General features: G+C 41.4%; 1 protein-coding gene across 2 annotated transcripts in view; it reads left to right on the forward strand.

Moving 5' to 3' along the window:
- FOCAD (focadhesin) overlaps positions 1 to 17,780 on the forward strand; it is a 148,784-nt gene that overhangs the window by 126,273 nt on the left and 4,731 nt on the right. For both annotated transcript variants that reach the window (XM_066613797.1, XM_066613796.1), the window contains exons 33-41: positions 738 to 809; positions 2,261 to 2,363; positions 3,213 to 3,293; positions 4,324 to 4,452; positions 5,831 to 5,946; positions 9,468 to 9,728; positions 13,706 to 13,795; positions 15,612 to 15,789; positions 16,941 to 17,038. In XM_066613797.1, the coding sequence (XP_066469894.1) occupies positions 738 to 809; positions 2,261 to 2,363; positions 3,213 to 3,293; positions 4,324 to 4,452; positions 5,831 to 5,946; positions 9,468 to 9,728; positions 13,706 to 13,795; positions 15,612 to 15,789; positions 16,941 to 17,038 (1,128 nt within the window). The remainder of the gene's footprint in view (positions 1 to 737; positions 810 to 2,260; positions 2,364 to 3,212; positions 3,294 to 4,323; positions 4,453 to 5,830; positions 5,947 to 9,467; positions 9,729 to 13,705; positions 13,796 to 15,611; positions 15,790 to 16,940; positions 17,039 to 17,780) is intronic.

Raw genomic sequence — 17,780 nt, forward strand, 5'->3', positions numbered from 1 at the left:
GAGAGGTGGGACTTATACGTTGGTATCCAACAACTTGCAAAGTCTTTTGATATCTCCTCCAAATCCCCATGGCAGGGGATGGCAGGTTTTGCCTTCACTGCAATGTGGTCTTCAAACACTGCATCTTACTTTTTTCCATATAAATGAGTGGCAACCATTCACTAATATATAAGAAAGTAAAGGTGTGAGCCATTGGAGTGAGGGATAACTTTGATTGCTAGTGTCCCCAAGCAGTTAGAACCAAGGCTTCCATGCTAGCACGGGCCTATTGCAGCATTTGCTTCTTGGTCATGGGACAAAATGTCAAGAACTGGCTCTTATCTGGAGCAAGTATTATTTATATAGTGCATGTGGTTACATTGCATAAGCGTATGCCAGGTGTTTTTCCAAGATAGCTTGCAGCAGAAAAAAGAGAACAGAAAAAGTCTGAAATCATGTGATTGTTACTGAGGCAGGACATAGTGTACAGTGGCTCACAAAGCTGGTGTCTTCCCATTTTGCTATGCTTCCTGAAAGGGCAATTGATTGGACATTTTCCAGTTGGACTGTTTCCAATATTATAAAAAGGTTGTCTTAGCTCTTTATATGAAAAATATAAATCTTGTCCAAATGAGTTCTTACACACAAATATGACTGTTTAAGCATTCCAGTGTGTTTGGCTTTACCTTCCATTATTTCATAACTATTATGAAATTATTTCATAACTAACATTTCTTCCAATTTGTTTCTACTCTTAGTTGAAATCTGAGGCTATCCTGTCTTCTCAGTTTCAAAGCAAACTGAATGAAGTCATCAGAACCCTGAGTCAGGTGAGGTGCTCCAGTTGACCACATTTCTCTTCAGTTCTGTCAAGGTGATGAGATTGTCTAGAATAACAGAATAGCTGGAAAGCAGCCCTGAAAAGGCATATGCTGATCAAATGTCCTACCTGCAGTTTTCTCAGAATGACTTGCTCTGGTCTGGGAGTGGTCCATTTCCCCATACCTTCTGTTAAAAGGAGTAGGTGACTAACAGGGCAGTCCCAGGCATATCTGCTCAGAAGTAAGCCCCATTGCATTCTGTGAGACTTACTCTCAGGTAGATCTGTGTAGCAGTGTTTCTTAACCTGGTAGTCATGACCCCCCAGGGCACGGGTGATTTTGAGACATTACATCCTTAAGAAGGATAGCGACTCAACTGGACACCTGTAGGTGCTATTAGTACAGCACTTCCAGTTTTGCCGCTGCCACCATCGTACACAGGTAAATAAAAAGGGAATTTTTTTACTTACCCATGTTTGGCAGCAGCAGCAGTGAAACCTGGAAGTGCTGTACCTACAGGTGACCAGTTGAGTTGCTATCCTTCTTAAGGTCGTAGTGCCTGACCGAAGGTTGGGAACAGCTGCTGTATAGGATTGCATCTTAAGAATCATGGGCTTGATGACGATAATGGGAAGAATCTCTGCCAATTTTACATTAATAAGCTTCCTGAAGTCAAAGCTTTTCAGTAGTTTGTTCTCACTAAGCAGTCACAAAAATATGCTTGAGCAGGAGCTGGGGAAGAGACTGCCCATGACTGCCAGTCGCAACCACCAGACACCAGCTGCAGACCGAGTTAGCACAAGGCCTTTTATAGTCACCATGTGTTTTCTTCTTTTCCCTGTACATTATTTACACCCCCCCCCCCCCGCCCATTGCCTCTGAACAACTTATTTCTCCATGTGTTTCTGGCCTGGTCTATATGTTTTCACTGTGCAAGAGGTGTGTGGCAAACGGTTCATAGTTTTCATGTGGTTTCCCATGCCTGTATTATAGTTCTCATGTGTATTATAAATAAACTTAGTAAAATTCATTCATTCATATAAGTTCATAAGTTTTTAATGTATTCATTTATGTCCATTTATGTCAATTTATTCAAATTTGAAATGTAAATTAATTCTTTTTTCCTGGCCTCCAACACAGTGTCAGAGAGAAGATGTGGCCCTCCTGCCAAAATGTTTGCCCCCCCCCCCACTTTAATTCAATTATCCAAAAACATTTATTCCAAAGTAATTCCAGCATTAATGATGAAAACATATTTGGTTATGTCACCATTTACAAGTTTCAGGATCCAGAGATTTGATCATCTAGATTAAAAAAAAAATGTTAGGGATGTCATGGCTTTGTTTAGAATGCTCACATATGGCTATGGGGAATATACTATGTAAATTAAATTTTTATGCCTGCCTTCCTGACTCATTGATGCTATACTTCTAGTTTATGTATGATGGTTGTACCTACAGATAATCAGCTTTTCCGGGGTGATTGGCCTTCAGACAAATGCAGCATGGCTATTGGGACACCTGCACCTTTCCAGTGTGTCTGCAACCCACAGTCGAACATCTGGTAAGCCTACTAGAGAATTCTTGTAAAGTCTGGTTTACTCCCTGCTGGCATCTTTTGAAACTGGATCATCCAGTCTTTAACAAAAAAATCTGTTTTTTTTTTTTTTTTGGGGGGGGGGGGGAACAAATGAAGGCCAGTTCATACATGAACCTTGGACTCATACTTTCAACATAATGAAGTCAACCACAGTTGTCTTAGCATTATGTGGGAAATTGGTCATTGGATTGTTTCAGCACAGCATCGGTTCATGCATCACCGCTTCTTTCTCAGCTTAGTCTGAAAACTTCTTCTGGTGGGGTAGCTGTGTTAGTCTTTAAGGTCCTTAAAGGTCCTTAAATTTGTTGTTTTTGCTGCAGCAGACTAATATTTATTTCAGCATAAACCTTCTTCATCAGACGTACTACAGAGATCAGCATCCTTGTGGCAAGATTTCCATCTCCTAGTCATAATGTTAAGCAGCAGTGATAAAATGAATCAGCTGCTATTTCATGCTTTCATTAAGTTGCAGCTAAAAATGTGGAATGGGGGAACTTAGTATATAATAGCTCTAAAATGGTTAAATGTATGAATGGAGAGTGGAAAATTAAACATAGGGATGCCAGTCCCCCTGGTGACTATTATTTGCTTTCTGTGCATATGAAGCTTGGTTCATCCAATCAGTTTTCTTTCTGAAACTTGAAAGTTACTGAAAAAAGCTGGGAAGGGTGGTAGTAAGTGCACTTGCATGCAACCTTCTGAAATAGCACTGATGAAAAAACTACAAATCTCTTGATTTTTTTTAAATTTACAAATGGAAAAATGCAAATGATTTGACCTGAATAAGTATTTTATATTCTCCTGCCTTCACAGTTCCTCCAGATTTTAGCTACCTGCCTGAGAAGAGCTTTCTTAGGGCAACCATTGACTTCATTATTGAAAGTGGAAAGAAAGGTAATGCAGCAAATGTGAATAATGGAAATATTTACTCTGTAAAAGGATGTGGGAGAGGTGAGTGAGACAGGAGGGTAATATACTGTCCCCTTCCTGTTGAGAGGGCCTTAATGTGCCATATTCACTGAAAGCACGAAGCAAACTCATTTCTATCATTGCGCAATACTCCCCCAAATGACTTCTTGTAAGTAAGAGTAGTGTAATGCTGGTGTGTTTATAAAGTAAAGTAATAAGTGTATTTGCAAAAAAAGAACCCCAGCAACCCTGCAGTCCATTCATACAGTATTCTAGTTTCTCCCCTGCCTGCTGAATATCAGGGAGGTAAGGAGGCGAGCAAGAGGGAGAGGCTAATCACCGTTACCTACCCACCACTTCTTTTCTTCAAGCATCCTGTCCTGAATTAACTTCATGACGGAAATGTAGAATTGGAAACCCTAAATTTCTCTTATTACATCTGGTTCCACCTTAATTCTGTAGAATTTTGTAGGATGCCACAAAGATGTGAAATATGGAAAGGGCTGCTCTTTCCTGGCAGACTTGGAATATGTCTTACTTCAAGTTGGACAACACCATTTTGAATGGTTCTTCATATTAGGTTGACCATGATGAATTTAGTTCTACTTTACTGTTTTTGCAGCACCCAGGATTGGTTGCAAAAGAGAAGGAGGATTCATTTGGTTCACTATAAGTAGATCAAAAGCATCATTTAATTTAGTTGCATGTTCTGCTTTACTACCTGTAGTAATAATGCATCAGACCAAATGATATGGATGTTAGTGATTCATCAGTCTTACTTTTGAATTATTGCAGTACTTTGTAGCCTTGTTTAGGTGGGGTGTGTTTCATGGTGTGTAGAGTACCTATTTTATTCACTGATTCCAGTGAAGCTCTTGTATGCTCTTGCTGTTCCCATGTTTAAAAAAAAAATCTGGTTTTATTACTTCATAAAAAATTTAGTGTTGGTGGCTGAATTTTTTTTTAATTGACTCCAGCTATGATATTCAGGTTCTAATCCAAGGTTCTGTTTTAGGCCCCGAAGAGATTTCACCTCTCTTGGTTAAGACAGCAATGGCACCTATAGCATTAATTGGAGAAAGCTATCAGTACCCACCTCTCAACTGGGCATCTGTTCTTTCTCCTCTGATGCGACTGAATTTTGGTAAGTTTTTTTTAAATCCACTTAATTATGTTTATGTTATCTTTGTGGATAAGTTCTCTTTGTAAAACTTCAGATTGCTTCTGTAGTTATAGAGCACTAATTTAAAACTCTTTGTGTTCAGTAATCATGTACTGGAAATTGCTCCCTGTGCACCAGGGTAACTGATTGTAACTGAACACTATAGAGAAGAAAAAGATCTTCTCCACATACAAATATGAATGTCCCTATATCTTACCTGATGTAGGATTGGAATTTATCTTTTGTGTTTCCTACAAAATTTATATCTGAGCCATACATTCCATGGTGCAGGAGGGTAAAATGGAAATCACAACTGTACAACTCAGAGACTGAAGTATTTATTTCTTTATTTAAAAACCACCTTTCTCATAATCAGATTTCTCATTAGTTTTATTCAAGGTGGTTTACGTAGGCAGATTATCCTAGACCCAATATGGGTCTTTACAATACTGTTCTATTCATATATAGAACTTTTCAGTCTTCAGATGTTTCCCTTCCACTGTGTGATTATATCTCTGGCTGCAAAGCACATGCCCTCGAGTTTCCACAGTCAGCTACAAATCATGCAGAGCGGGATCTCAAGTTGTTATTGCTCTTGCTGACTGACTCCTTAGCATTTCATTCCACCTTCTCACCGCAGCACACCAGCAACTCCTCTCTCTCCATAGAGGGTCATAACTTGTCAGAGACTTCCAGTCTCATTCTGGTCTTCCTTCTAGGCACCACTGAGCTGCTCCCATTTAGTTGCAGTAGGCAGGCAGCCAGCCAGCTCAGTCTCCAGACCACAACTCCTGCCAAGCTTTACAAGCTAGTAATGGGCCTGCTTCTCTGCTGCAAAATCAAGGGAAAGGAGGGCCATCTATAATCTGTCCCTCCTTCCCTTACCTCTAGCTCAGCATGCACTCATCCACACCATTCCTCTTTCAGATGAAGAGGAGCAGTGCATTCTGGGAATCCAGTATACACTGCTCTTCCTTTTTCAGAGAGAGAGGCTGTACACGAAGCCTTCAAGTAAGTAAAGGGAAGAGAGATTGAGGCACTTCTCTCTCCCTCCCTGCCATGGGGGGAGTGCTTGCTCACTCACTCATCTTCCACCCCACTGACTTGTCCTCCTTGCTCATACTAGATAAGAAGAGGGAGCAAGCAAGTGGGGGGTGGGAGGCCGAGTGATGGAGCATCCGGGGGTGGAAAAATTGGGGGAGATTCAGGTGGCAGGAAGGCATAGGCCTCGCCTGCCATGAAGTAACATGGCCAGCAGTGATGTTAGAAGTTCATTGTAGAAGTTTAGGTTTTGTGTAACTCTGATCTTTTTTCCCCTCTGTGGTTTAAAACTCTGCTCTGTTCATGTGTCCTCTTTTAGGTGAAGAGATACAGCAGCTGTGCATTGAAGTAGCTGTGACTCAGGCCCAGTCATCTCAGAATGTTGCAATGCTTTTGGGGATGTGGGTAGCACCGCCACTAGTATATGGCCTAAGTGTATGTGTCATTACTTTGGAAGCTATAAACCCTAGTGAACTTTCTCTCTCCACCTTGCATGCTTAGGATTTTTCTGCAGTTAGTAAAATGAAAAGTTTGAAACTCCGTTTTTCTAGATCTGAGAAGGGAAGATGCCTCTCTCGCTCCACCCCTTTTCAAACCATTGTTTTGTTCTTCAGTGTATTTTCAGCAAACTTCACTAGTGAGTTGCAGGATGTATGTTTCACCTTCTCTGAGTGTGATGAGGGTTTTGATTTTCCCAAAATGTTGTAAGCATTTCATCAACATTCCCAATGTGAAAACAGTCAGTGAGGCTCCGCACCCTGGACTCAGGCACCAATTATGTCCCTGCATTTTCATGCCACTGCCTTATGCAATGAATGGGAACTGGGCACGATCAGCCTCTGTGCAACAAGCATGCATTATTGTAATTCAAAAGGCAGTTTTTCAAAACTCTCCTCAGCCCATTTTTGCCTGGCCCACAGGTATACACATTTGGTACCTGTTGTGTATATGCAACATTGGGCAGAAATGACTTAAAGGTGGGAAGCTGAATTACTTGTACCCTAATCCAGTAAGCCTTGGTTTAACATAAGAACATAAGAACAGCCCCACTGGATCAGGCCATAGGCCCATCTAGTCCAGCTTCCTGTATCTCACAGCGGCCCACCAAATGCCCCAGGGAGCACACCAGATAACAAGAGACCTCATCCTGGTGCTCTCCCCTACATCTGGCATTCTGACTTAACCCATTCCTAAAATCAGGAGGTTGCGCATACACATCATGGCTTGTACCCCATAATGGATTTGTCCTCCAGAAACTCGTCCAATCCCCTTTTAAAGGCGTCTAGGCTAGACGCCAGCACCACATCCTGTGGCAAGGAGTTCCACAGACCGACCACGCGCTGAGTAAAGAAATATTTTCTTTTGTCTGTCCTAACCCGCCCAACACTCAATTTTAGTGGATGTCCCCTGGTTCTGGTATTATGTGAGAGTGTAAAGAGCATCTCCCTATCCACTCTGTCCATCCCCTGCATAATTTTGTATGTCTCAATCATGTCCCCCCTCAAGCGTCTCTTTTCTAGGCTGAAGAGGCCCAAACGCCGTAGCCTTTCCTCATAAGGAAGGTGCCCCAGCCCCGTAATCATCTTAGTCGCTCTCTTTTGCACCTTTTCCATTTCCACTATGTCTTTTTTGAGATGCGGCGACCAGAACTGGACACAATACTCCAGGTGTGGCCTTACCATCGATTTGTACAACGGCATTATAATACTAACCGTTTTGTTCTCAATACCCTTCCTAATGATCCCAAGCATAGAATTGGCCTTCTTCACTGCCACCGCACATTGGGTCGACACTTTCATCGACCTGTCCACCACCACCCCAAGATCTCTCTCCTGATCTGTCACAGACAGCTCAGAACCCATCAGCCTATATCTAAAGTTTTGATTTTTTGCCCCAATGTGCATGACTTTACACTTACTGACATTGAAGCGCATCTGCCATTTTGCTGCCCATTCTGCCAGTCTGGAGAGATCCTTCTGGAGCTCCTCACAATCACTTCTGGTCTTTACCACTCGGAAAAGTTTGGTGTCGTCTGCAAACTTAGCCACTTCACTGCTCAACCCTGTCTCCAGGTCATTTATGAAGAGGTTGAAAAGCACCGGTCCCAGGACAGATCCTTGGGGCACACCGCTTTTCACCTCTCTCCATTGTGAAAATTGCCCATTGACACCCACTCTCTGCTTCCTGGCCTCCAACCAGTTCTCAATCCACGAGAGGACCTGTCCTCTAATTCCCTGACTGTGGAGTTTTTTCAGTAGCCTTTGGTGAGGGACCGTGTCAAACGCCTTCTGAAAGTCCAGATATATAATGTCCACGGGTTCTCCCGCATCCACATGCCTGTTGACCTTTTCAAAGAATTCTGTAAGGTTCGTGAGGCAAGACTTACCCTTACAGAAGCCATGCTGACTCTCCCTCAGCAAGGCCTGTTCGTCTATGTGTTTTGAGATCCTATCTTTGATGAGGCATTCCACCATCTTACCCGGTATGGATGTTAGGCTGACCGGCCTATAGTTTCCCGGGTCCCCCCTCTTTCCCTTTTTAAAAATAGGCGTGACATTTGCTATCCTCCAATCTTCTGGCACTGTGGCCGTTTTGAGGGACAAGTTGCATACCTTAGTCAAGAGATCTGCAACTTCATTCTTCAATTCCTTAATAACCCTTGGGTGTATGCCATCAGGGCCCGGTGACTTATTGATCTTTAATTTATCAATGAGGTCTGAAACATCTTCTCTTTTAACCTCTATCTGACTTAACTCCTCGGTCAGGAGGGGCCGTTCGGGTAGCGGTATCTGCCCGAGGTCTTCTGCCGTGAAGACAGATGCAAAGAACTCATTTAATTTCTCTGCCATCTCTAAGTCTCCTTTTATCTCCCCTTTCCCTCCCTCACCATCCAGAGGGCCAACCGCTTCTCTGGCGGGTTTCCTGCTTCTAACATATTTGAAGAAGCTTTTATTATTCCCCTTAATGTTGCTGGCCATGCGTTCCTCATAGTCTCGCTTGGCCTCCCCTATCACCTTCTTACATTTCTTTTGCCACAGTTTATGTTCCTTTTTATTCTCTTCATTAGGGCAAGACTTCCATTTACGGAAGGAAGCTTCCTTGCCCTTCACAGCCTCTCTAACTTGGCTGGTTAGCCATGCGGGCACTCTCCTGGATTTAGCGGAACCCTTCTTTCTTTGCGGTATACACCTCTGCTGGGCCTCTATTACTGTTGTTTTAAGCAGCCTCCATGCATTCTGGAGAGACTGGACTCTTTTTACCCTCCCTTTCAACCTCCTTCTAACCAGCCTCCTCATTTGAGGGAAGTCCGCCCGTCGGAAGTCAAGGGTTTTTGTTAGAGGTTTGTGTGTAGTATACATGCCGTTTGTGCTTCTTAGAACTGGGAAGTTTATTGAGGACATTGGTGTAAGACAATCTGTAATATTTAATGATTTATCTAGAACAGGAGTGTCCATAGTTTTTGGTAGGAGGGCCACATCTTGTCTCTGACACTGTGTTGGGAGTTGGGAGGAAAAAGAATTAATTTACATTTCAAATTTGAATACATTTACATAAATGAATATATTAGAGATGGAACTTATGTGAATGAATGAAGGTCTTGCAATAGCTCAAGGCCTATAAAAGGCCTTGCACAAAGCAAGGCAGGCCTTTTCTTTGCTGCTGCATCACAAATGTGAAACAGCAAGCAATGGAGGGAACCCTCATCCCACAGGTCACATGAGAGGTCAAATGGTTGCCCTCACGCTGAGAGCAGTTGTGTCGGGCCAGCACAGGTTCCAGCAAGTGTCTGGAGGGCCAGAGGCTCATTGGAGACTGGGGGCTCCTGCGGGCCAGATTGGGAGTCCCCAAGGGCCTCAAATGGCCCCCGGGCCGGGCTTTAGGCACCCCTGATCTAGAATATCGCATATAGGGGAAGAGGATTCTTAGGGATTTAATTCCTTGTCTTTTCTCTTTAGGTTCAAACCAAGAAATACCTTTTCACATCCCTACCTGTATGGGTGAAATATGTAGCAGAAGACAAATTGCAGGCTTTCACAGAAGTATTTATGGTGCAGCATTTTGAAGCAAAGAATTACTCCCAAAACCTGGTGCTTTGCTGCAGTATTTTGCAAGGGCTCACCCAAGCCATGAGACTTCCTAGTCCTGCCCAATCCATCTGGAGCTTTCTTTGCCGGGCTGTGGAGAGAATATTTGAGCTTTTGCCAAATGAAATTCGGGTAAGAAAAGTAAATATTTATAGTATTAGCACAGCATTGGAAAAGGGGAGGATCAGAAAGTCTGGGGAACTGGGTGGTGAGAGGGGAAAGCATTGCATCTGAAATCCCCAGATAAGCCACTGGACAGGAAGTTTCATCAGGGCTCTTATGCAACTTACCGTAGATACTCACCTATAGTACGTGAAATTTTTGCCAAGTAATCAAGCTCAAATTATCACTTCGCCTTATCTCCGGGTCAATCAGAGGGCAAAGCCTTCCAACTCTGAAAAGTTTTGTTTCTCAGGCAGCAGGCAGGTGCCAAGTTTCTCAAGCAGCAGGCAGGCTCAGCTCCTTAGAAGCAATTTGTTAACCTTTTATTCTCCTTCCTTCTGCTGCAGCCTGGTTCTGCTAGGCAAACGCTTGCAAAGCAGGTCTGTTTTTTGAAACACCAGGATGGAAATCCTCCTTTCCATCTGAAGCAGGCTACAATTCAGTGCATCCTTACTTAAGAATAACACCCATGGAAAGCAGTGCGTCTACTTCTGAGTAAAAAGGGTTGCAAATATATGCAGCTGCGTCTCTCTGCTGTGAATTGAATTGCACATTCCCAGTTATGTGTTATGGGTTGTATGTTGAGCTTCTGGCTTAACACACCAGACACCTTAAAAGTGGATTTGATTCATGGTTCTCCTGCAGTGGTTCCCAACCTTTTTCACTTGCATATCCCTTGGCAGCCCATTTCCATAAATTGTACCCTTCATATTAGCAAAATGTTTGTAATTAATAATACAAGCCCTCATCTCCTCTATATGAAAGCCCAGACTTCATGTATTTATCACAGTGTTTTCTCTTTTTATCTGTTTGAAGAACAGAAGACTCTGCCTTTGCACTGTTTTGCACCAGAAGTGTGCTGAGAAATTCTGGGTGATTGATCACTTTCCATATTCTGTTTCAGCTTTTTTACTGTGCTGGTTTTCAATCACTGGTTCATGCATGAATTGATGACCAAAAACTAGCTATTGGTGGGGCTTTCACAGCCAACCAGCTACCTCCCTTCCTGCCTCACTGGTCCTTGCAAGGCATTCTGGAGCATGACCTGCCCTTTTCTACCATTATTCCATTCTTTTCAAGTACCCCTAAAGGTCCTGTTGAGTGTCCCTCGGAGTACATGAATACCAGGCTGGGAACCACTGTTTTACTAGTATGTTGTTTACAGTGCACTTGCTCTGATAGTGCTTACAAAAAGGTAATGAAGACTAGAATTTAAAAAGAATAAAAATGTATCTTATGATATTTTACTATGTTTTTAATAAATTAGAGACTACAGAGGTAACAAGTAGTGGTGGGTTATTTTTCAGGATCTGGCCTCAAGTAAAATCAGACAAAACTATAGTCAGACACCCCCCTAAGTTTAACCCCTGACTTATCTGAGAGTTATAGAAAATATCTGTGGGATCGACTTATAGGGGAGTATCTGCGATACTTCATATAGCTGTGTTGTAGGACAATGTATCAGAGTTGGTTTTTTAGTTGGTTTTTTTTTAAGAAAAGTGACAACATAAAAATGTCCGCATTGAAAATTGTATCTGCTTCTTGGATGATTATGCAGTTGAAATAGTGAATCAAATCTTGTTTCTGTTGCAGTATGTAAACTTTGCTATTGGTGTTAATGAAGCCAGTTTTTCACTCTTAGGTTGTACATTGATACAATGTCATTGAGGGAACTGAAGATCAGAGTGCATAGGGCAAATGAGAAAGGATTTGTGGGTTGTCTTTTTAAAGAAAACACGTTCCTTTGTGACATTGTAAGGGATATGCACCAAGACAAATGAATTTAGAAGTTGTCCATTAATCATGTGTTAAACATTATGGGCAGGGCAAAATGAATGTTGCTGAATAATTCAGAGCATTGATACTGTGTGTATGTGAGGGGGGATTAGGGAAGTTGTGCAGTTGTACATATGTACATAGGTGTGGCAAATATGTATTCTTGAGTGCAATTAAATGCGCTTTTGTATGCTAAAGAAGTATGCTAGAAGGCTTTATTTTTAGTTACATACTGTTTTTATTATTGTTATTCATTAACAGTGTTTATATACCACTTTTCAACGAAAAGTTGACAAAGCGGTTTACAGAGAAAAATCACATAACTAACGGCTAATAAAAACTAATGGTTTTAGTTTTTATTTTTATGATTCTGCTTAGTTAGCGACAATGCAGCTGCAGACACACTGAGTCAGATGCTGTGGTTCACCTAGACCAGTGTTTCCCCAAACTGCTAGCTGGGGAACTGTGTTTTTCTCTCCATTAAAAGTGGAGGCATGCTTGCCGACAACTCATAGTTGTCTGTGTAGATTCATTTAGCTCCTGGAGCAATGGGCAAACATTTTCTTGTGAATATAGGATTGCCTAGTTTATGGTTCCTGCCACCCTCACCTTTGCCTTGCCCTCTGGGTAACTTTTGGGATTTAACTGCACCTGTTAACTTTAGCACAGTCTGCAGTCAGGAATCTCTGTAAATCCTTCCTTCCTTCCTCAAAATGATTTTCAGGAGTTTTTTCCAGTCCTACCTGAATTGAACCTGGGACCTTTTTCATGCAAAGTTATGGACCGTCCATCACATTACTGCTCCTCTGCTCACTGATCTAGACCAATGCTCTGTCTATCAGAAGTGTAGATGCACTATACTCTATGCAGTGTAGTAGTACAGAGCAGTGGTTCCCAAACTTTTAGTACCAGGACCCACGTTTTAGAATGAGAATATGTCAGGACTCGCCAGAAGTGGCATCATCAAGTAGGAAAATTTTTAACAATCCTAGGCTGCAATTCTACCCACACATCCAGGACTAAGTCCCATTTACTATCATTGTTAAAAGCATATAAATAGTAGCCTGTTAAAAGTACAGATCTGTAACATTTCCCCAAAAGCACTCGCATACCATGGTAGCATCAAATCTATTAAAAATGAAATATTGAAATGAATGGGTTACCTGAAATTGGCTCATGAACCACCTAGTGGATCCTGACCCACAAACACTGTCCTAGAAGCAAAAAAAAAAATCCTGACAACTGGTTTTTGGCCAAAAAAAATGGCTGCAATGCACCATTGCTTAAGAATAACACCCATGGAAAGCAGTGGGTCTGCTTCTGAGTAAAGAGGGTTGCAACTGTGCGCAGCTCAGTCCTTGTTGCTCATCTCCCTGCTGTGAACTGAACTGCACACTCCCAATTACATGTTTTATGTTGTATGTAGAGCCTCTGGCTTAAAACATCAGGCACCTTAAAGAAGGATTTGATTGATGGTTCCACTGGTATGCTGTTTACAGGCACTTACTCTGACAGTGTTTACACAAATATTGTGAAGACCAGAATTTTAAAAGTTAATGAACAAAAATGCATCTTATGAACTTTTATTGTATTTTTAATAAATTAGAAACTGTACAGTTTTTAGGTAACAATTATTGGAAGGTTATTTTTCAGGATCTGGCTTCAGGTAAAATCAGACAAAATTATAGTCAGACCCCCCTAAGTTTAACCCCTGACTTATCCAAGGGTCATAGAAAATGCCATGATTTGGGGTTCAAGACCTGAGATTGACTTATCTGTGAGATCGACTTGTAGGCGGTTGGCTGCAGTACTGCTTTCTGCTTCTTTTATTTTATGTCACCCTCAAAATAGGTTTGGGCATGCACTTATCAAATGGCTCCTGTTTGTATTTTGATATATTTGAGTTCCACCTTACATTAATATGCATATCCAATAACATCAGCAGTAAAATCCTTCTGCTAAGACATTGCTGGAAAGACAGGTGTTTCTTTCTGCACAGTGTAGTCCAAAGTCTGTTGTTGGTGGCTGGGACGTAGCTGTGGTGAATGAATGTATGTGCTGTCCAGAGTAGGAATTTTGAAACAAAAGTGTCAGAGTTTGCTATTTTCATGGTTTAGCAATGCTGTTAACTTTGCTTGATTTAAAGCACACATTTCTTCTCTATTGTTCAGCAAAACGAAGTGAAGATGTATATAGATACAGCCAAATGTCTTTCAGAAATGGCGGATACAGAAGTTGATCGAATTTCCCAAATCTCAAAGGTAATGTAGTTAAGTACTAGATCTTGAGCAGGATCTCCAAACTTTTCGGGATGACGGCCTCATTGCATATCTAACACGGTGTCAATGGCCGGAAAATAAAATAAAATAAATAAATGGAGAACCAATGATTCACTACAATAAGTGGGTGAAGGTGAAAGGAGGAGGGGACCAGAGGGCAAAACTTATTTGCACAGGAAGAGGGTGGAATGGATTTTGAAAAAGGATTGAGGGCAGCAGAGGGAAAAATTGACTTGCACAGGAAAAGGGGGGAATTGATTCTGAAAAAGCATCAAGCAACCTATGACTAAAATCACAAACTTTTTTGTCTCAGTTTCTGCTCTGTTTTAAGTTTAACAAACTTTATATTTATATTCCAGGTCTCCCAGCATCAGTGTAGATCTCATTCAGCCACTAGAGGTGCTGAATGCCATGGAATGGAATAATTTATTTTCATTACATAGCATTACATTCAGCACCTCTAAATGGCTGATGAGGAATATGCCAGCTGTGTTTCTCCATCAGCCACTAGAGATGCTGAATGTAATGCTATGTAATGAAAATAAATTATTCCATTTCATTGCATTCAGCACCTCTGGTGTCTGAATGCGGTGTATACCTGGAAGTGCATCTTTTAAGCTGTTTTTAGCTCTGAGGCTGAAGAATAGAGCAGTCTGCATAAAACCCTCCCAAGGGCTGAATTTGGCCCCCAGGCTGGGGTTTGGAGACCTCAATCTTGAGGATAAAATCTCTTTTTTATTTTATGCTATGTTGTGTTGGCAGTGCATGCTTTTGTGGCATACGTGCACTTGCATCTCATATTTTCAGTGGGTATTAATTTGTTAAAATGTTTTTGGCCATGTTACTAGTGTCTAAATGGCTTAGGAGTTTCCAGATTCTAATGACTCTTCTGCTTTGGTGCCTTACTTTTAACTGTCACTCTCCTTTTTTAACTATCACAGCCTTTTCCTTTTAATTTTTTTACACTGATTTTTCTCAAAGTCACGGCATGCTCATCATTTACTGAATGGCTAACTCACTCTAAATGGCTTTGGATCTAGGTACTAGAAGGACTGTCTCTCCCCATACAAATCTGCCCTCCCCCACAAGGGAGGATGCAGGTGCCACCACCTCTGGAGGTGTGGTTGGTGGTGACTCAGGATAGAACCTTTCCATCACAATGCCCAGTTTGTGGAACTTTCTTAGAATGGCCTCATCCTTGCTGGAATTCCTCAGGGGCCTCAAACATTTCTGTTTCCGCTAACCTTTCATTTTCAGATTTGTTATGTTTTCTATTGCACCAGCACCAATCAGATCCCTCAGAACAAGCCTATTGCAAATATTTTTGCAAATATTGCAAATAGTTTGCAAATATTGAGTCCCTTCGGGGAGAAAGGCGGTGTAAAAATAAAGATGATGATGATGATGATTAGTATTGAAACCAGGGTTAATTTCTGGTTCATGAGAAAAGCATGGCTTGCATTAACCATGATTTGTAATGAAGCACTTATAACATGAAGCCATAGTTAATGTCACAGAGAGGATTTGAAGGAAGGAATTTCCCCGTGGAGGCGAGGATGTAAAGCATGTATTTGTGAAGCTTGGAGCCATCTTTTGTAACTAAAGTGGGTCAAGCAAAACCCAGAGTCAATATGCGCTAAATCAAAATCTAACAGAAAATTCTATTTGGGACATACTGTTGTATCTGGTCTTTTTTGGTAACCAGAAGAAAACACTTCACCTCTTTACATAATTAGCAAAAGCTTGCACCAAAAAGTCTATTTCCTATTCCTAATCTACCTCATGGTTTGTTTTGCAGAACAATTTGGAAAAGGTCACATTAGTCAAAGCCTATTTAGTTTCACAAGGCCGACTTCCTTTGCTGAGATGGAATGATGTGATTAGTGTGGCGGCCGCATACCCACAGAAAGAAATCATTGTTTGGATGATGCTGCACAGTTTCTACCATGCACGAATTGTGAGCCACGAAAACACAGGTAAGACCAAGACAGTGAGATATAAATTGGATAAGTGAATGAAGGAATGAATGAATAAGGGCGCAATCCTAACCCCTTCTGTCAGTGCTTTCCAGCTCTGGCATAGCGGTGCCAATGGGACATGTGCTGCATCCTGCAGTTGAGTGTCACTCACGGAGGCCTCCTCAAATTAAAGGAATGTTTGTTCCCTTACCTTGGAGCTGCATTGCCCTTATGTCGGTGCTGGAAAGCACTGAGATAAGGGGTTAGGATTACGCCCTAAGAGGATGTGTGGTATATAAAATCTCTACTCACTACTTTATCGCTAAAAGGGACCACTAGCCAAACTCTTTATGGCACATAAACTGTATAAGTTTGCTCTGTGTCAGTGTAAATCATACATGACAATATCATTCCTATTGATTAAGATCACTCCCCCCTCACCTTTTTAGATTAGTAGAGCGAAGATGTGCTTTTCTTTTGCCGTTATATTATGGCATCCATCACTGTGCTGTGGCTGTACTTATTCCAAATGTCTTTGCTGTTTCCTGGTTGAAAATAATGATGGTGCTGAAATTCAGAGTTGGGGCTGTGTGGATAGGTTTCAACAGCCTCCCTGCTGCAATACTGCTGCAATATTGAGGTGCAGTAGTTTCTTGTTGGGGTGGGGGAGGCAGAGGAATACAACATTTGTCGAAAGGACGAGGACAGTAGAAGATTTTAGACCTGTGACAGAGAGTGAAAGCTTATTGCTGGGGAAAAATTTGGCTGGGCACCATTTCTGGGTGTTGACACTTTTCTTTTTTGAGCATCCAAGGAGGAAGCAGAATGCTTGATAAAAGCCACAGAATACCTAATATTGGGGAGCTTCTTTGTTCCCAGTTATGCTGTTTGAATCCTACCACAAGTCACCCCATTTGCCATGATAGCTACATGGATCCTCAATGTTCAGAGGTAGCATGACACAGAATATCAGTTACTGGGTAGCAATAATGGGAGAGGGATTCTCCCAACCTCATCTATTTTCACTGGAGACAAGCAGACAGTAGTGCCATTCAAAATGTGAAAAGCTCAAGCTGGAAACTGTGGCATTGTAGATTAACTGAAGTGGGGGAAGATGTCACATTATGGCTAAAGCGCTCAGAATTGTATATGTGTGTTTGCTTTTATAGGAGTCTTAAAGAGAATGGCGTGGCTCTTGGAACTGATGGGATATATCAGAAATGTTTCCTTAAAAACATCATCTATACAAGCTGTGTCTCCCAAAGAGGTACACGACAAGAAAATAATATGTGGCTTTCAGAACAGGAAAACATTTTAGCTTATGATTTATGCCCTTTCATTGGAACATGTGGAAATTTTTCCTTTTTAAAAGTTATCCTATTAGCTTTCATAACTAAAATGCCGATTAAAATATATCAAAGTGGTCTTTTGGAACACATGTTTAAAATCTGGAAGTGAACCATTTGGACTCTTTGCATGAAAGAACAGACATGGAGTCCAAAAGGAAAAATATCAGTTGAAATATATACATCTACTATAGTTTAAAAAAAGGGGGGGGGGTTGTGAGCACTTGGAAAGCCATCTGTGTATTTTGTTAATTACATTAGATGGTTTTTTTAAAAATATATATATACATACTTCTTGTCCTTTTATATTATTCTTGTTTGCTAAAAACAGTTACAACTAATCCATCTTAATTTGTTGCCAGTGCCCCCAAGGTAGCAGCTAGTCCTGAAATGGTGGTGGCTGCATTGTTTAGATTGTGATTTTACAGTCTTAACATAGCCACATTACTGAGAAGTGATATAGAATAGAATGTCCTACACAATAATACTGCTTAGCATTTAAGTAGTAGTGTGTTCAAAGTGCTTTATGCACATTACGTCAGGAATTCTTCCAGCAACCTGCTAAAATAATTCTCTACATTCCTTTTATCTCTGTATTACAGGGGTTTGTAGGGTGTATCTTGCCTAAACCACTTATTGAATTGGTGGCAGAATTCCTCATTT

The sequence above is a fragment of the Tiliqua scincoides genome, chromosome 2 (assembly GCF_035046505.1).
Source record: "Tiliqua scincoides isolate rTilSci1 chromosome 2, rTilSci1.hap2, whole genome shotgun sequence".
Lineage (NCBI taxonomy): Eukaryota > Metazoa > Chordata > Lepidosauria > Squamata > Scincidae > Tiliqua > Tiliqua scincoides.